The 20886-nt window shown below is 27.5% G+C and overlaps 1 protein-coding gene across 1 annotated transcript in view; it reads left to right on the forward strand.

The window, feature by feature from the left end:
* Positions 1 to 10881: 10881 nt before the first annotated feature.
* The window catches only part of LOC129615115 (uncharacterized), a 66129-nt gene continuing 56124 nt past the window's right edge, over positions 10882 to 20886 (forward strand). The window contains exon 1 of the mRNA XM_055530191.1: positions 10882 to 11286. Coding sequence (XP_055386166.1) covers positions 10882 to 11286 — 405 coding nt within the window. The remainder of the gene's footprint in view (positions 11287 to 20886) is intronic.

The raw sequence follows: 20886 nt of genomic DNA on the forward strand, positions 1-20886 counted from the left end.
AACTAGAGAGCAGCCGATTTATAGAAGGTAAAAAAAAAGAAAAACATAATCATGATATGCGTGTATCCTTTCTATTTTACTAGTGGCAATAGAAAAAACAAAAACCAAAAATAAAAAGTATATTTAAAAACATTAAAAAATCTGTTATACTCTTTGTCTCTTTCTTTCATTAAAATTTTCATTTGCAGGTGAAATCACCCTCGGGAACACTTGTAATTTGTTCAGAGCATAATAGCTAAATGAATAGAATACATCAAGAGAAAAAAATGAAAGAAAAACAGACGTATTATACCCGCAATAAAAGAACGGTCTTTGGTTAGCGTTTTAATTTTTTTTTTGTTTTTATAAACAAAACAAAAAAGGATAAAAAACGAGTAGGAAAAATGAAAAACAAAAACCTTATGTTAAAAAATAAATCACGTAAATTTTATTTTTACACATGCAAATAAACTTATTCTAAATACGTAAATGTGTTTTTATTTAAAGGATTTTGAATGGTTGACCTGTCTGAAACATTTTCTAAATCTCAACATTCCACAATAAAAAAAATTTATACGTAATTTGTGATTTTTTTTTCAAATCATAGGAAAAAAGGTAAAATTTTAAGGACAGTAATGGTATTTTTCATTCAAATTTTTTACTTCTATCAATTTGAAAATTATATAAAATAAAAATTATTCTATGGAGATAAATGAGCATAAAAATATATATTAGGAGTAATTAGATAAGTACAGAAGGTTTGAATGTTTGACACTTTGCTTCGATCTTATGTGACAAGATGAAAGTCAAAGTTTTAAAAGCTATAGTTTGAATGCGAGTGAAAAGTGAAGTTTGTTAAAATGAAAATCATGTAAAAAAATTATTTTTCTAACTTTGATGGGCTTTACTTTTCCACATTATTTCGCACCTTATGCCAAGTACGTCCTGACTTGAAATAGTGAATTCAAAGTACAATACAAGAGTTAAGAAATAATATTTGAAACATAAATTTTTAAAATTTTGCAAGAAATTTCTCAAAAACATTCTTTTAGCATGTGCTTTCTTAATAACTCTCTGTTTTGGTTAAAATAAAATTTGAAAATTCTCAAGTACGAAAGAATCTAAAAAACTTTCTCATTCAGTTTTTATATTATAACTACTTTATTTAAATGAATAGAGATTTGAAGACAACAGGACCAAAATGAAGAAAAAATGTATGCAAAGATTAAAGAATCCAAAATTAATTAAACATTTTTCCAAAAAAAAAAAAAAATACAATATGATTTTTCCATCAAAAATTTTTATTGTTTTCAAAAATTAAATTAAAGTTAAGAGTTTTTCATGTTAACTAGAAAACAAAATTAGTAAAAATGCTGTGTTGCAAAACTTTCCCGGTATAAAAAGTTGTTAGAAAATTTTTTGTATGTTAAAAATATTTAATCACAAAAAATTTAATTAGTTACGTCTACTAAGTAAATGGTGAGGAAATTATTCATTTAAAGCAAATTTCAGAGCTCCAGGATATAGAAGATTATATTAGGTAAAGGTTTTTGAAGCTAGCGTAGCTCCTAGTCGCTCACGATAAATTACATTTTGTGCACCTGCTATAAAAAATTATTATTTTTGATGAAGTGCATTATTTTAAAGTAAAGTAATGATAATGTGTTATATCTTTGCATTTTATTAGACAATGTAAGCCTAGGGTCAAAAACATTTAAATATCAAAAAACCTTTTTGTGAATTAATAATAATGGACTTTACATTGCATTTTCATCCATAAGAAGAAAAAATAAATTTTTTAAACCATTTTCAGTTATTTCGATTTCGTATGTTTTTTGTAAGATTCTCCCCCTTTCATATTCCGAGAAAATGCAATATAAAAATAAAAAGTCTTTGTCTTAAAAAATTAAATGAAAAATCTTAATGAAAACTTTTAAAAAGTTTCTCTTACGGCTTCAACAAATAAACCATTTCTAGAATTGAAAAACATTTTTGTTTTCTTTTATGCAAACATTATAAGACCCAAGTTGTTGTGTCATTCTTGTAATATAGAATAAAAAAGAGTAAAAGTTCTTAAAATTATTCAATTAGCTTTTTTACTGTTTTTAATTTAATATTTTTTTAAATAAGGCAATGCAGCAGATGCAAACGCTTATATTTTTGAATGTGTATAGAGTAACCCGCATTAAATATGGGAAGAGTTGAGGAAACTGTAATTTAGAAATTTTGAAAGCCATAAAAAGATTTTGTATTGTTGTAAGTATAAAACATTTTTAGAGTTTTTGTGTTGTTGATTTTTGATCTTTTGTATTTGTAAAACTTCGGATCCTAATGCTTTTCATTAGAATTTAAATTTTTCCTTTGCAAATGTTTTAAAAAAACAGGAAATCATATACTTACACAAATATTTTATAGTCCAGGTGTGCTCTTAGAGTTTGCCTGCGTGATTATTAATTTATATTGCACTTAGTGCACAGTAGTGTTAATATTCTTATTTACAACAAAAAAAAATTTTCATCTGCGATTTTCAAACTCAAATTTCTTCCTCTTCGATACGGAAAAAACACAACGTGTAACGGACAGATAAAAATTAAAATCAAAAATTTATAGCTCTTTTGTAATTAAAATTATATTTAAGTTTCACTCGCATGTACATAATATAATGAGCATGTGCATAATGTAGTGAAATCGAAGATGACCTTAAGCAATTTTGCAATATACAATCAGGCAATTTAACACTAATTCACCCTACGAAAATAATTGAGTTCGAAACTTTGTGATATCATTTACATTCTACCGTGAATTTTTATATTGAATTTTCCTTAATTTTTTTCATTAACATAATTACATAGAAAAATGCATACATAAATTATTTGTCACTGCGTTTAAGAGATCTCAAAAGATATGCTACTACAATTTTTAGGATTTTTTAACTAAATCAGTGGCCTCAAACACAAACCGCCTAACTCGAGTTAAGACAAAAATGAGATATGTTTACCAGCGAATTCTCCGTTTTGAGTTTCATATGCTCACAAAATTTGGTGGTTCTACGACTGTTGTAGCCGAAGTTATTGTCGAATTCACACATGACCTAACTCGAAATGGTAGCTATATGCACTTGCACTAATCGTCTAAATCGAGTTAAGAACAGAAAACATCTTTTTTATGTTTTCGACAAACCATATTTCGAGATAGGCTATTGTTGCAAATCAAAATTAGTGACATTTTTTTTTCCATGTATGAATTTTTATAACCGCTTATCTCGAGTTAAGCTTTTGTTGCAAAATTAATTTTGAGTTTTTTTAAATACTAACTCGACATAAGCGATTTGTGTAAAATAATAATTGTTGGTTGTTTAAACTCATCTCGAGTTGGGCGATTATTGCAAATACAATTATAGTCCAAAAGGCTTCTTATGTTGAGTTAGGTTTTTATAACGCGTGCAAATAAGAACAAAACATCAAAAATAAGCGTTTAGTGTCTGAAATAATACATATTTAGTATAGAATATTTTTTAGTTTTTTTATCATAAAAAATATTTTATATCGCTTAACATATTATTTTATGTGATATATAGTCTAGGTATTTTATGTCCATGGTTTAAAACTTGTTCACTGTAGTTAAAATTAAGTCTTACATTCAGCGACAAGTAAGATAGTTGTATTTTTTAACCCAAAATATAAAACATGTGCACAAGTTACCTGCATTTTTAATGCTCTAATTAGCCAAATATTTCATGTTTAAGATTTGAATTTTTTTATTTAACAAATAATCTTGTAGGTCATTTCGTGATTTACCTGCGACAAATGGTTTTTTCAATTGACGGAGTTCCCACGTTAAAATGACACGTGGCTAGCTACCTAATGGTAGATTGTTTTGCCTTTGTTGTCTAATTGTAGATAAACAACACTTTGTTTTATTACGCCCTTGTAAAACACATGTTATTAGGAAGATTAAATTTTTGTGTTTAACAAGAGTTTTCATTCTAATTATTGTATTACAAAGCAACACTTTTATTATACACTAGTAAAACACATTTTGTTAGGAAATTCAAATTTTTGTAATTTGCAAGGGTTTTCAATAAATAAAATTGGTACATCTGGGAATAACAATATTTTGTTATACTTTTTATTACTCATTTCCGTGAGATCAAATTTCTTCGATTTTCAAATATTTATTATATTTTTGTTATTTCGAAGGAAGTTTTTTTTACAAAGACAGTTATTTATTATTGTTTTTAAATGTGCTTATGTTGGAAATTTTTAAATAATGCAAAAATTATCCAACATAAATTTTATCCACGCTTAATGTACGTTAAAAATTTTGGAACTTGCTAGGAGAGCTGAAATGATTGTTGCGGATGTTAGAGGTATTGCAATATATTTGAAATTAACATAACGGATTCAAAGTGTTTTTAAGCATAGAAATTTGTCCTATAATAAATAAACAAGTATTAACAGATCTTACTTTGCAAACCGAAGTAAATACAGTTTTGAAAATCGCATTTGACTTTGGTCGTGGTCGTGGATCCAGATTTTAAAATTGACAACATTCAAAAGCAAGTTTTCGTCTTTTATTGGGCATGTGAACATATCTGTAGAGATAAAAAAATATGAAAGGCTTTCTACTTTTATTCTTTTAAGAAAAATCCTTTTACAATTTGCCGAACGGTTAGAAAAATTCGCTTAATCTTTCGCGACCCGGCTTCCTGAATGCACTCAAGTACATGAACGCTCGAAACTGAATCGTGGTCAATTTGTACGGAGTCTTAATTGAAAAGTAAATGCTGACAGCTAAAATAAAAATGTCGTGCAAACTTACAATATTCTTTAATTATTTGAAAATCAAATACTTATATACTTTATGATAGGAGAGCAAATTCCGAAACAATTTACTGTGCCACAACTTTTTACGGAGATCTATATACTTTTTACGGCAAAACTTGGAGAAAAACTGACGAACAAACCATTTTCTATACGTAATTAATAATACGTCTCCAAGATTTAATTTTCACAAGTATCGAATTATTATTTTCTATACGAGCTCGAGTTCACTATCAAATTTGACTTTTCATTACAGTAGTTGTATTGACTCACACTCGATTTCATTTTGTTTTTGATTTCAAAATTTTAATTAATTCGCATTTAGTATCATTATGAACAAGTAAGAAAGTCATATGGACTATAGTACATAAATAAAATAACAAACACAAAACTCATAAACTCATTTTAGAGATTACTTTATGTGCTCATTTTTACAATAATGTAACAACTTTGTCAGATCCGTTGCACAATGAAGCCTTTTTGTAATTAAATTACTTTTTGAAATTCTCTTAAGTGGAAAGAGTCGCACCACAGATTTCAAAAAATTCACTTCCAAAAATATTTTACAAGAACAGTTTATACAAAGATTTTTTATATTTTAAGACGAGGTGTTAACTAATTAGATTTTCAACACATGCTCCAAATTGAAGAAGAAGAGAAAATTAGTACCAAAAAAGAAAAACTTAGAGTACTTGATGCAATTTTTTTATCTGTTGATTTACAAATTTCACAAAACGATAAAGACTGGAGATTTAGCAGATACTCATCCATATTTAGTTGGAGAATCCGAGAGAGAATAAAAGATACTGTTACCTTTTTTAAACTTAATGAAAAAATTATTTTTAACTTTTAGAAATAATTTTTCCTTGAAGTTTATTCATTTCTTACCTCAATTTATGTTTTTTATGACAATGATTTGAAAAAAGAGTGAAAAATCACATAACGTAAAAATAATATATATATTTCTTCCCTTTTTAGTATAACTTAAGTCACCTAAAACCATATTTTCAGTTTTGCAACAACAGCTTAAGTCGACTTAAGTTTGACGAAAATGCAAAAGTAATTTTTCACAAATCGCCTAAGTCGAGTTATGCTTTGCAAAGTGCTTTTTATAAATTTTGTATAACCGCCTATCTCACTTTTTTCATAATTATGAGAATACTATTAATTGTTTTACTTCAGATTATGAATTAATCGCTTCCTTTTTTAATTATCTTTCGATCAAAAAAAAAAATTGGTTCAAAAAACTTCATAACTTTTTTCAAAATTAAATTTAAAGTTTAAAATGCATTTATCTCGAAATCACTAAAACAGACTTAAGTCGTTTGTGCTTGAAGCCACTGAAATGTCCATGAGAACTAAACTCAAAAGTTTAAATCTTTTATTTAAAAATTTTACAAAACATTCATTTAAGCCATACTTAATTTTAAGTCAATTTGCATTCTCACCAGTTTATTTTTATTCCTTATAACAGTTACATAAAATGGCGTAAAATTAAAAAAGCCAGTGTAGTTAACTCTTTTGTAACGTAAAAAGGTAATGTTGTATTTAGTTCCTTGAACAATAGAATACTAGCCATCGGACTTGAAAATTTAAGCTGACCTCTTTTCTATAGTCGGCTGAAGTTAAAACCCGCTTCAACACGAGAAAATACTGCTTTTAAAAACAACCTAAATTAAAATTAATTTCATCTATTTACAAAAATGTGTCAAAGATTGCGTACATTTAGCATAAGGCAGAAAAAATTGTGGTAAAAAATTGTAATACTCGAATTTAAGAATTAGTTGTGTAAGTTAATAAAAATAATTATATTTTGTAATGGCATAGCATTGACCTTCTTGAATTCATAGAAATTTGAAAAAGTTGTAGTTTCGGAGATATTATCATAAGAGAGAGACAACTTGAGAGAGAAAGCGGAAAAAATATTTTTTCTATCGGAATTAACTTTTAACAATAGTGTTCAAAAGCTGCTAAAATTTGGGACTTCTGCAGCCTGATGACGTAATTTAGATAACGGTTGATTGTAACAACGACTTTGTTTTTCAAACTTCAAATATGGTATGCCGCTGTAGAAGAAACTAGCCGCTACTTTTCTGCGTTAGTAGAATTTAAAAATGTTTGTTTTTTTATTACAATAAATAAAAAATGGCATTTTTTGGGTTTTGGGTCCTAAAACTTTTAGAGAGATAGGAGAAGGGAGAGAGATACAAATTTTCTTCTACCAAAATGAGTTTCTAGTATAAATCAATGTTCATATGAATCATCCTATCTCCAAAGGGTGTAGAAGTTTTGTAAACTGGTCCACGGACGGGCAGACGGAAAACTCTTTTGCCACATTTTTATTTTTTTTTGGAAAAGTGTTAACAATGAAGTACATAGATTGTTTTAAAAGCTCTTGTTGAAGGGAAAAGTGCGACATTGGTTTGACCTAACTTTATTATTGTGTTTACCATCGATTGAGTGTTTACCATATGTAGTCTGACAAATTCCATATATTTCAAAAACTATTTACAATTGTACATAATTCAGACGAGGTTGATTCTGGTACATATATCGGAAAAAATGCATTCTAAAATATAATTTGTGTGTGTAAAAATACGTTAAAAAATACATATAAAATTTACGCGTCTCATGCATTTTAAAGCAAAAAAATCTGATGTGGTCAGCACATAACCGACCATTGTGTATTGTCTAGTTAAATGAAAATGTTACAGAATATTATAAAAATTGTCTGTTAAATACTTCTTTCCAATTTTTGAGACATTAGCAAGCTTATAGTTAACATACCTAGAAAAATGTAAATTTGGCTCTTAGTAGAGTTTCGCTTTGTTGCATCCAAATTTCCTGGAAAGCTCGCCAGTTAGTTTCGGTAACAACCAGAACTCAAATATCAAAATTCCGTTCCGCAGATATGGTAAAAAATATACAATCGACCCCCATTTTGGTTAAAGAGCCCTGATCGAAAACTCGACATCCAAAATTTGCTGCTATTACTCGTACATGACTTTCCTTATTTTTTCATTTACATTTTTGCGTATATAAAGAGAAATTATTAACCAATTTGTCTGAAATTTAATATTTAAATTCGGGGTGTTAAAACAATCAACATATAAATTTTTTGGAACGAATGGAGTACGGAAACCGATTTAGAGGCCGAATTTAAATTTTTTACGATATCCATATTTTCCGAAACGGATTGATAGAATTTTGAATATTTTCTTCAAAATGATCAGAAATGTAAAATAGGCCCGTTTTTTTTCATATTTATATGAAAGTGGACAACAAAAATCTATATAAAAGTTATACCTTTTGACGTGTAAATATAATTTATAATATAAACATATATAAATATGCAATATATATAATATATAATGAAATATATTATATTTAAATATAATATTTGTATATGTATATAATACATATAATATATACATATATTATATTACATATACATATATATACATATATTATATATATGTATATAATACGTATTGAAAAAAAAATGGAAAATGAATATGTTGTTGTCATACCAAAAGGAAGTAAACCCAAAATTTTGATTACGGGTATAACAGATGAACACACTGAAGTCGAACTAATTAATAAAATTAAAGCACGAAATAATATTGTTATTAATTGAATATAAATGATATAAAATTTGTTAAGCTATATAAAACTAAATATGAGAAATTTAGTACTATTATCCAGCTAATCATTGAAGACTACAAAAATTTATTAAAATTAGGGAAAATTAAGATTGGTTGGGATGTTTTCAAAATATACGAAAGCTTAGAAGATGTCACAAATGTTTAGCTTTTAATCATAAAATTAAAGATTGTGCTGAAAAAAGTTTTGTTTACTACAAATGTGCTAGTAATGATCATCTGTCAAAAGATTGTAATGCAGACACATTAAAATGCATCTCTTGTATCAGGGCTAATAGTAAATTTCAGTTAAGCTTAAATGTTAATTAAGTTTAAACGATAAATTTTGCCCATCTTTTATAAGAAGAATGCAGGTATTCAATGGTAAAAATTTTCGTTCAACTTCGAATCAGCTAAGAAAAACTTAAATTATATACATATACTTAAATATCGATGGCATCACATTTCATTTAGCTGCTTTAGAATTATTATAAATAATAATAATTACTTTGATTTAATTTTATTGAGTGAAATGCATCTGACAGAGAATATTAATATTAATGAAGTAAATTTAGATGGCTATAATATCTATGCATATTATTCGTGTTCATGGCATACTGGTGGAGTAATGGAATACGTTAAAAATTCGATTAAAGTTTTGTCTGATAAATGTTTTGTGTATAATGAAAAAATGTGGATTATCCAACTAAAAATCAAATTAAATACTGAATTTTGGTTTTTCAGTGTTATATATAATACCCCAACTCGTTTCAATGTTGTTGAGTTTACTGAAATATTTGATAATTGGCTGGAGGAGAATGTCTTAATCAGTAATAAAAATGTAATTTGTGGCGACTTTAATATTGATTGGTTAAGCGATGATATGAGTAAACAGCATATCAAAAGAATCATTGAGTTCTTCGTCTACACTTATTGATTATGTTATTTACTCTTTACCTGGAAGTAATCAAATTTGCGTTGAAGGTAGAGCCGATTGTTCGTTAGCAGATCTTCTAGCTATTGGAATAAAAATTGGTGGTAATGAAAGATATAATTTCAAGAAAAAAGAAATCAAGTCAATTAAAATATGTAAAGAAGCATTGGATAGTTTCTTGACAACTGAAAATTTTTTTTCAGAATATTTGTTGTATTGATGATGTTAGTTTGTGTGGAAATTTATTTAAAACGAGAAAAAAAATAGAGTTGACCTTGTCAACTCTGTGATACCCGTACGAATTTGTTATCCTATGTGCGAATAACTAATGTGCCATAACTAACTATGGGGCAGACTATGACTTTAAGTTGCCGTATTACCATATTAATTTATGAAAAATTTCAGTACTATATGTTTTTCAAAATACTGTGTGTGCCAAACTACTATTTAAGTTGTATGTAAGAAATTTTAACAAATTTTATCAAACACATTGGCCCTAGTAATATATTCGCTTGTGTGAAATTTCAATACCATAGCTTTTATAGTTTCTGAGATATAGCCAAATAACTTTTGAAGTTGTATGGCAGGTACCAGAAGGAGCCAAGTAATTTCAACGACTTTTATGAAACACATTGGCCCTATTAATATATTCATTTGTGTGAAATTTCAATACCATAGCTTATATAGTTTTTGAGATATAGCCAAATAACTTTTGAAGTTGTATGGCAGGTACCAGAAGGAGCCAAGTAATTTCAACGACTTTTATCATACACATTGGCCCTACTAATATATTCGTTTGTGTGAAATTTCAATACCACAACTTTTATAGTTTCTGAGATATAGTCAAATAAATTTTGAAGTTGTATGGCAGCTACTCGAACCGGTACCCCGATCATGTCCAATTTAAATAGGGTTCTGGCACTTACTACAATAAATCATTTATGAAAATTTGGTGAACTTAGCTCAATTAGTTTTTGAGTTATCGTTGGGACGGACGGACGGACGGACGGACGGACAGACAAAGCTAAATCAACTCAGAATTTGACGCTGATCAAAAACATACACTTGAGTCTATATCTAAGACCGTTATTTCTTAGCGTTACAAACGGTAAGGCAAATTTAGTATACCCTTCGAACATACGTTCGTACGGGTATAAAAAAATTTTTGGTTGAACCAAATAAACAGGAATGGTTCAATAACGAATTAAAAGAACTTAACGAAAATAAAATTGAAGCTTACAATCGTGCGGCAATATCTAATGATGAAACATTATGGAAAATTTATAAAAATATTAGGAATGAGTATAACTTTAGGAATGAGTATAACTTTAAAATTAAAACAACAAAAAAACAATTTATTGAACATAAATTAGAAAACTGCGGTGGTAATTCTAAAGATATGTGGACGAATATTAAAAAATATGTGACGAAATCTTTTCCAAAAGATCATATGTTACGAGGCCAATTCTAAAAAAGCAACGTCCAAAGGAACCAACTGACTTAAATGCCAATTGATATGATGCCATTATATGAAAAAATATTAGAGAAAGTTACAAGTTCACAACTTGAGATATATCTAGAAGAGAATAATATTTTATGTGATGAACAAAGTGGCCTTAGAGGAAAACATTCATGTGGAACAGCTTTAAATTTAGTCCTATATGACTGGAAGAGAGCCAAAGAGAATAATTTAGTAATTTGTGCAATATTTTTAGATTTTAAGAGAGCATTTGAGACGGTTGATCGACAAATTCTGCTGACGCAGTTCGAAAAATATGGAATTCAAGATAATGAGCTTATTTGGTTTGAAAGTTACTTTTTGTGTAGAAAGCAAAAAACCATAATTGACGATAGATTCTCAGAATCAAAATTAATTGACAATGGGGTTCCACAAGGTGCAATATTACGAGTATTAAGTTTTTTATAAAATATTAATGACGTAAATACTCGTATTAATGACGTAATTGTGCATAAAGTCCTGTTCGCAGATGATGCGCTTATTTATGTTGTTGACCGCAGTTTGGATGTATGTGGTGTTAAAATAAATGACGATCTGAATAATGTATTTAAATGGCGGACTTAAATGTTTTAAACTTAAATTAAATTTTGAGAATACCAAATGTATGGTAATAAATGATAGAACTGGTGATATAGTTAATATTCATGTTGGTTGTCAAATAGAAAGAGTAAGCTCGATTAAGTATTTAGGAGTAATAATTGACGACAAATTGAATTTGGACAAGCATGCTGATTACATAGCGTTGAAAATTGCAAAAAAGGTTGGTTATTTGGGAAGATTGAGGAACCAGATAACTGAAAAATGTGGGAAAACCATATATATATTTCAACAATTTTGCCTCATTTGGATCACTATTCTTCTATATTGTTTCTTTGTGGTGAAAGTATGTAAGTAAAGTTGGGTCAAACCAATGGTTTGTATTGTATACTGCTTTTTTATATATTAAATTAATTAATACTGCTTTTAAATACAGTCTTTGTATACTTAACACACTAATAAAATTATTTTCATTTATATGCAAAATTATTTCTAGGATTGCATATATTTAGGATTATGCATATATGCAATCTTTGAAATAAAACCAAAATTAATATAAAGTGGGGTTAAAATAATGATCGATTTTAAAGTTTAATTGTGTGAGTTAAGAAAAATAATCATATTTTTTAATGTCATCGAATTTATCGTTAGCTTTTTGCGTTTATAGAAATTTGAAAAAGCTTGCGGTTTCGAAAATATAAGGTGTGAAAAATTCAAATTTTTCAAATTTCAAGAGAAGATAACATGAGGTGAGGTGGAGATGGAAAAAAGTTTTCTTCTAACGAAGTAAAGTATTTGTTATTGTCTTAAAGCCTCTATATAATTGTTCTTTTTTTATTTCCTAAAACTTAAATTTCAAGCTTCTACAGGCTGGGGTTTAGAAGAAAAACGAAATCAAAAATTTGGAAAAAAAGGACTTTAGATAACGGTAAATTTGAACGGCCATTTTGTTTTTCTAAAGTTTAACTATTGTATACCGCGCTAGGGGAAGCAAGCCTAATTTTTCTGCGCTTGAAAAATTTCAAAAAGGCCCATGGTTTCATTGCAACAAATATTTAAAAAAGGCCATTTTTAGGGTTTGGGGGTAGTGTAACTTCTAGAGGGGGAGAGATAGGTAAAAATTTTGTTCTACGAAAATAAGTTTCTAGTAAAGATGTATGATACATGTAAAATTTCAGATTTCTATCTTCAAGGGTGTAGAAGTTTTGTAAACAGACACACGGACAGACGGACGGACGGACGGACAGAGTGAAACTAATAAGCACTTTTTTTCAAAATTTTTTTGCAAAAGTGCTTAAAAGAACGTCACAAATTTTACAAAATAAAGCAATGCGTATTATTTCAAGAATAGAAAGAAGGACAAAGATTCAAAGTATGCTAAATGAAATTAAGTGAATGTCAGTTAGTCAGCGTCTAAACTTCAATGTATTGGTGTTTGTGTTTAAGATGAAATATAATTTATTGCCGCATTATTTGTGTCATTGTCTTAATTATGTTAGTGAATCAACGAGTTACAATCTGAGGTCATCGAATATGTTTAGATTGCCATTGTTTCGTCGACAAAATACACAAAATAATTTATTTTATAAAGGACTTCAACTGTTCAACAACTTACCAATTTTCATAAGAAATAAAATTTCAAAAACGAAATTTAAAAATGAGTTAATTAAACATTTAACGTCAAACGAAGTTTAAAATGATTTTTGTGTATACATATATTTATATACACTTACATTAAATATCTTATAATTGATTATTTTCATATTATTTAATTTATTGTTTATTTAAATTTTTATATTTATTTAAATTTTTTATTTTTGATTTCGTTTAAAATTTTTTAATACTAATTTGGTTAATTTTGTGATTTTAATTTTTATTAGATAAATTATTATTATATTATATCAGAGTTATTTTCTTTTAATCTCAAATTCAGATTTTATTTTTTCGAATCAAAGCAAATTTAAAATGTACAAATTTATATTTGATTCATTCAAAATTGCTATATCATATATAGCAATTTTGATCAACGCATTGTCTGATAAATCTCAAAAACTGTTATTAAGATAATAATCCACAGATTATATGCACATATGTATGTATTTGTAAATATTTCACTAGCCTTAGAACATATTAACTTGCAATGCCTTTTTTCTTGCATGTTTTCCTACCTAAATTTATATTTCATGGAATTTGAAATAACTAACTTAGAACTTTATTTTATCGATCGCAGTGCAAACATATTTATAGCACCCAATTTTTCTTATCGATTCCGTAGGAACCCACTTCAAGTACAAAATAGGCAAGCATAAATAAACTATTTTTAGAGAGATGCTGATCAGTATATGCATGCAAATATCCAAATTTTTGGAGTCTCTATCATCTCTGTTAGACAAATTTATTAATGTTTCAAAGGTCACATTTTGCGAAATTTACCGCAGTAGTAAAGCCTTTATTTATTATTAGGCTAACTATCGCCCAATTTCTAATGAATGTCTTTTCTAAAATTTTCGAATTTGTAATTAAAAAAATCTGATGTAGTCAGCACATAACCGACCGCAATGTTTATTGTCTAGTTAAGTAAAAATGTTAAAGAATATTATAAAAATGTCTGTTAAATACTTTTTTCCAATTTTTTGAAAATTAGTAAGCCTTAAGTTAACATACCTAGAAAAATGTAAATTTGGCTCTTAGTAGAGTTTCGCTTTGTGCATCCCGAATTACTTGATATGCTCGCCAGTTATTTTGGGTAACAACCAGAACTCAAATATCAAGTTTTAAGAAATTCTATCAATTCGTTCCGTTGATATGGTGAAAAATATAATATCGGCCCGCAGATTAGTTTTTTGCTAATTTAGAAAATATTAAATTATATTAGGATTTTAGCAAAAGGTTCATGAAACGTTTAATGCGGTTGTATTAAATTACAAGTATCTTTAATTGGCACTGTAATTGCAAAAGATAATGTGGCAAACTAAATTAATTTAAGCGAAGAAACTGAACAATGTTGATTTAATGCAATTTAAAACTGAAAAATGTCGAACGACCGAGTCATGCAGTTTAGTATTGAAGTCGAAGGAAAAGTGAAACTCTTAAAGCAATATAGCAATCAAGGAATACGAATGAGCATCCAGAACGACGAAAAATTTAGTTTATAAATTGTCTGAACAGCGGAGACATATCGCGAAGCATACTCAAAAAAGAAATAAGTTGAGCTACACCGTAATTCTTTATTTTTACAACGTAAAAATATAGAACATAGATAATATGAGTAAAATTGTAACACAGTCGATTGTAAAGCAAACAAAATTAAAAAACTTTACATAAAATATTCAGTATTTAAGTTTATAGATGCAATGAAATTAATAAAATTCAAGAAACCATGAGGCTTGCAAACAAAAATAGAAAAAAAATGAAGTACCTAACTAATCCATGTAGAATATTTGCAAAACGATTAGTACAAAAACGGAAATATATGTCCTCGGAATATAGAAGTAAATTAAAACAAAGTTGGGTCAAACCAATCACTTGTATCGTAGCATTTTTCCCTTCAACATGTGAAAATACTGGTTTTAAAAACAATCTATGTATTCCTACTACACTGTTGAAATTATTTTCATTCATACACAAAACTATTTCAAGAATTGCATACATTTAAGGTGAACGATTTATGTATTCTTTGAAATAAAGTAAAAAAAAATTTAAAGAGGCTTTAACATAATGCTCGATTTTAAAGGTTATTGCGTTAGTTAAGAAAAATAATTATAATTTTATTACCATGGAGTTTACCTTTAGCATGCATTTATTGAAATTTCGAACATATAAGATGCCAAAAATTTCAATTTTACAAATTTCGACTGGTGATAACTTGAGAGGTGGTGGAGGTGGAAAAAAATATTTCTTCTAACGAAATAAACTATTTATTATTGTCTAAAAGCTGTTAAAATTTCAAACTTTTACAACCTAGAGTCTAGAAGAAAACGACATCAAAAATTTGGAAAAATCGGATTTTAGATAAGAGTAAATTCTAACGGTCATTTTATGCTTATAAATAATAAATGCTTATAGTTTTATTGCAATAAATAGCATAACATAATAACATAATTCGAGACACCTTTACAGTTTATTAATATTAATGTATATTAATATCTTTGTTAGTTTTGGAATATTTAAAAAAACGCGTTTGAGTTGTATATAGCAACTGTCCAAACCTTTTGTCTGAATTGATCCAAATACAATAGCATCCGTCGTCTGCACAAAACCAACAACTTGTAAAAGTTTTGTGTTGATTTCATTATTCGTTTTTGACTTATTGTGCGATCGGACGGACGGACGGACATGTTTGAATCAACGCAGAATTTTACGCTGACCAAGAATATATATATGTACATGCCCATACCGGAGACGACTACTTCAAGTGATAAACAAGCTAAAATAATTCTTCCCAAACATTTATACATAAAAAAATTTTTAAAATTTAAATTTTTTTTTGCCTAAAAATATGTCTAAACCGACTTTGATGAAATTTTATATGTAAGTTTATTTCGACTGTGGCACGGATTGATCAGCTTTTGGGATATATTTTGGGATTCAGGCCTCGGGAACTACACTTTTTAGCGGGCCTGTTTTACATTTTTGATCAGTTAGAAGAAAATATTCAACAGATTTACTTGAAATTTCATATATAAGCTTCATGCTTATGTCCGCGAAATCTCAAGGTGTCAGCAACTGGTCAGCAAAATATACATTTTTGCGTATATAAAGAAAAATAATCAACCGATTTCAATGAAATTTAATATTTAAATTCTAGGTTTTAAAACAATGAGTCTATAAAGTTTTTGGAAAGATCAGCGCTCGGAAAGTCATCTGAAGGCCGATTTTACATTTTTTGTCATATCTACGGAACAAATTGATGGAATCTCTTGAAATTTGATATTTGAGTTCTGGTTATTACCGAAACTTACTGGTGAGCATTTTGGGCAATTCGGATAGCACAAATCGAAACTCTACTAAGAGCCCTAAAAATTGGAAAGAAGTATTTGACAGACATTTTTATAATATTTTGTAACTCTTTCACTTAAATGGAGAAGTTACATTGAGGTCGGTTATGTGCTGGCTACATCAGATGTTTTTTATTTTATTCTCCTCTTACAAATCAGAAGCGGGATAAAGAACTTCCATACCATAAAAAATTTTTTAATATTTGAGGACTTAAATTATAATTTAAGAAGCTGGGAAAAAATCTATAAAAAACTCAAGGATTTAATAAATTTCTTACGAAATTATTCTAGTTAGAAAAAAATGAAAAAGTAAAATATGGGAAAAATTTAATTTTCCCTAAAGTTCGAATGCTTGGTATTCCGAAAATGCATAAAATACAGAAGTAAGCAACATGTTTATTTTAGAACGAAAGTTATAATCAAAAAGAACTTGGATAAGTAAAAATTTCGTGAAAGTTCGTTAAAATCCATGGAAATCGGAAACCTTTGAGATTTGGCATCCAGTCCATTAAAAATATAAAACTTTATAATTTTTATGATATTTATTCGCTTAAATTTAAATATTCCGAAAAAGGTTTCGGGTATGCTTGCAACACAAAAAACAAATTCTAAAACTTAAAATATTAATACTAAATTACCTTATCACGATTGCCAAAAAAGGCTGAAAAAGATTTGATGCTAAGCTGAAAATGGAGTTGCGATCCGCATTTTCTTTATACTAAAAAAAGTAAATAGTTTGTCTGATAAGTAAACAAAATAAATAACCACGACCTCCTAAAGGGAATTAAAGTTATTAATACATTATTTAAATAGTCGCTGCACTAATTCTCATGTTAAATTATTTTAAAATAAATTTACATTTTTTCAATATACAAATATGGTGCTTTCTAAGTTATTTAAAGAAACATAAAGAATTTCTTTTATTTCTTTTATTCACATTTTAAAATATTTACGTAGATACTCATTGTGTGTTATTTTAAATACACAAAAATCCACTCATGTGTCATATGATTTTATTACAAAGGACTTATATTTTGAGTTTTCTGATTTATATCTTTTATAATTGTATTCTTGTATCTGCATTACAAAATTGTAGCTAGGAATATGAAATGAATATTTTTGTTTGCATGTACCTATAATAAATTATTATATAATAAATGGATAATAATACGTTATGTAATAAATTTTTTGTAACATAACTGTTACAAATTCTACGAACATATATACATAAGTAAAATATTTTTATTTCAAATGGATTGCACTTGAATTATTTTAATATGCAATGTGGTATTACTTTTGCAAAATGCATAAATAATAAAGAAAATGGGAAATAAACTACACGATCTTCCCACAAGGAAAAAGAAACTAGCAAAATTGTAACAGTAAAAAAAAAATCATGTAGGAACTTCCTCTATAGAGGATTTAATTTATTTTATGAACCTCATAATTAAGCCGCAGGATATCAGGAACATGATAGTGGTTGCGGATTTTGTTAATGACTCATTCGGTGAGTTTGCATATAATATGTTTGTATAGAATTACAAAAGAATTTTATAAATTACAGATATCTACATCGTATAATTATCTTGATATGGATTTAAAAAAAGCAAACAATAATTTCGGCACATGTTTTTCACTGGACCGTACGGAGTTTTCCAATCCCTGTAAAGTTTATTTTGTGTACATTATTTATATACCATAATTAATTGTTTCGAAAGAATAAATAATAAAAGGAACAAATTTTGTCGTCTATCTTATATTGTAAAATTGCTGTGTAAAAGGCGTATTCCACACAAAAGTATAATTGCATTTTAATCCTAAATTTGTTTCAAAATTATTTTATAATGTATGCTTTAAGTTTTGAGAGTAATTTACAAACGCTGAATACCATTTGTTATATTAAACGAACAGAGAATATGAATTTGCAATAGCTTTTCAAAAAATAAATTTTAAAATTTAATTTTAAAACAATAAAAATTAGTTTTAGTAAGGCAATTAGTAAGTTTTTAATTGGTAGTTTTACTATTTGCGTTTTAATTCAACACGCATAAATAGTATGGGATGCTAAATTTCAATATCATTGATTTACCTGTACGTAGTGTATCTTTTTTTGTATACGGTTTCCATTGAAAGGAATAACCTCGTTCGTTCTCGAGAGAATAGAATTATTTTGATATAGCTTTTCTTAAAATAGAATAGACACTAAAAAAAGTCTATCTATACTAACATATAATTGCGCTCTCTACTAGCAGAACCCTAAAGCAGGTTTTTAAAAATCATACAAAAATCCATGTAGTTAAAATAATCAAAGAAACCTGAACAATTGTGCAATGTTTATTGCACTGGTCCTTTAACCTGGAAAATATTATATTCAATATTTTACAGCTTTATACACATTACATATAAAAAAAATTAATATTAAATAATTGCCATATTTCAATAATATCCAATATTAAAAATACCAACAAAATAATAAAATAGTAAATATCAAGAACCTTAAATATTTAATATAAAACTACTGTAGGCTCGTCACCTACCTGGTAAACACAATATCGTGCACCAGCCCAATGTTTCTCCCTGTTAGCAATAAAAATAACAGTAGCAATAAAAAAAAACCAAAAAATTATATTTCTTTTTCTAAATTTTTTATGTATAACAATTATTTTGAGAGAGATAAGTACGCTACAGATGCCTACCATTTTTTTCATAATTCTTAATTAAATGGCGTATTACAGGATATCCGAATTTTGTTATTAGTCCTTTTACATTGCGATAAAACTGAAAAAAAATGCGGTGTATTATTTAAAAGCATATATTGTAACTTGTATGATTCATTCTAAGAACGAGTTGGGGAGAATGTTAAAATTTAAAGAGATTGATAAGGATTTTAAAATAAAATATAAAAAAAGCATGTGCAAGTGAATATTTCATTATTTATAATAATAACAAAAATTTAACCAATGTTTTTATATAAAGTTTTAGGAAATTAAATTATTTAACAGTCTGTTTGTTCGTTCGCCCGTCCCAACTATGTAATTCAAAAACTAATTGAGCTAAGTTCACCAAATTTTCTGGTTTGATTTTTTATAAAAATGCCAGAACCCTATTTAAATTGGATATGGTCGGGGTACTGGTTCGGGTAGTTACCATACAACTTCAAAATTTATTTGACTATATCTAAGAAACTATAAAAGCCGTAATATTGAAATTTCGTACTAATAAATATATTAGTAGGGCCAGTGTGTTTGATAAAAGTCGTTGAAATCGCTTCGTTCTTTCTGGTAGCAGCCATACAACTTCAATAGTAGTTTGGCCATGTTTTAGAAAATATTGAAAGTACTGAAATTCTGCATAAATTAATATGGTAATACGACAACTTAAAGTCATAGTCTGTCCCATAAAGAGCTATGGCATATTTATTCCCACATAGGATAACAAATTCGTACGGATATCACAGAGTTGACACGGGTAACTTTATTTTTATTCGTTTCTTGAATAAATTAATTATTTTTTAAATTTAAATTAAGTATAAGTATTTTAATATCATAATATCTGCATGTTTTATCCTAATATTAAAGTGCATCGGACAAAAGTTTGTGCATTGTTAAAAATTTTATATAATATTGGAGTATAATCTTTATGTAATTCACAACTATTTTAATCAAATTGACTATCCATCCAAAGAAACCTTTCGATTTTCATATTTGATTGATTTTAAATAGCGCAAGATATTTGTACTGCTAGTTTAACTTTAATTTTTTCCTCCAACAATTTTTGGATGCACTTTTAAAACTTCAAAATCTTCTTTTCTAAATCCCACCGAACCATGAGTGAAATTTAGAAATAGTTTTAGAGCGTGGTTTTTTTTAATTCAACATGCTGTGTACATATTCATAACCTTTTGGTGTTTAAATTAATTAGTGAGAACAATATGCTAGCTAATCTAAACTCTAAAAATAAATGAAGTTATTACAAGAGTTGGAAAACATCATTGTAAAAGAGCAAGAGTTCTTGAAAATAAATACTATGTAGGTGTTTACTTTTGGGTACTCTTTTGATACATATCATTTAAAAAAAAAAAATAAGGAAAAAATTAGAATAGCAATTTTTTTTTGACTTTGTGACGTTATAATCTATGATTAGCACATTAATTAGTCTATACTTCAAATAAAGTTGGGTCAAACCAATTGTTTGTATGGTAGCACTTTTCCCTTCAACAAGTGAAAATTCTGCTTTTAAATACAGTCTATGTATACATATCACACTATTAAAATTATTTTCATTCATATACAAAACTATTCCAAGGATTGCATATATTTAGGATGATGCATATATGCAGTCTTTGAAATAAAGCAAAAATTAATATAAAAAGGGGTTAACATAATGCTCGATTTTAAGGGTTAATTGTGTGAGTTAAGGAAAATAATTATATTTTTTAATGTCATGGAATTTACCG

Source organism: Condylostylus longicornis, unplaced genomic scaffold (assembly GCF_029603195.1).
Source record: "Condylostylus longicornis isolate FDR11 unplaced genomic scaffold, ASM2960319v2 ptg000135l, whole genome shotgun sequence".
NCBI classification, from domain to species: domain Eukaryota; kingdom Metazoa; phylum Arthropoda; class Insecta; order Diptera; family Dolichopodidae; genus Condylostylus; species Condylostylus longicornis.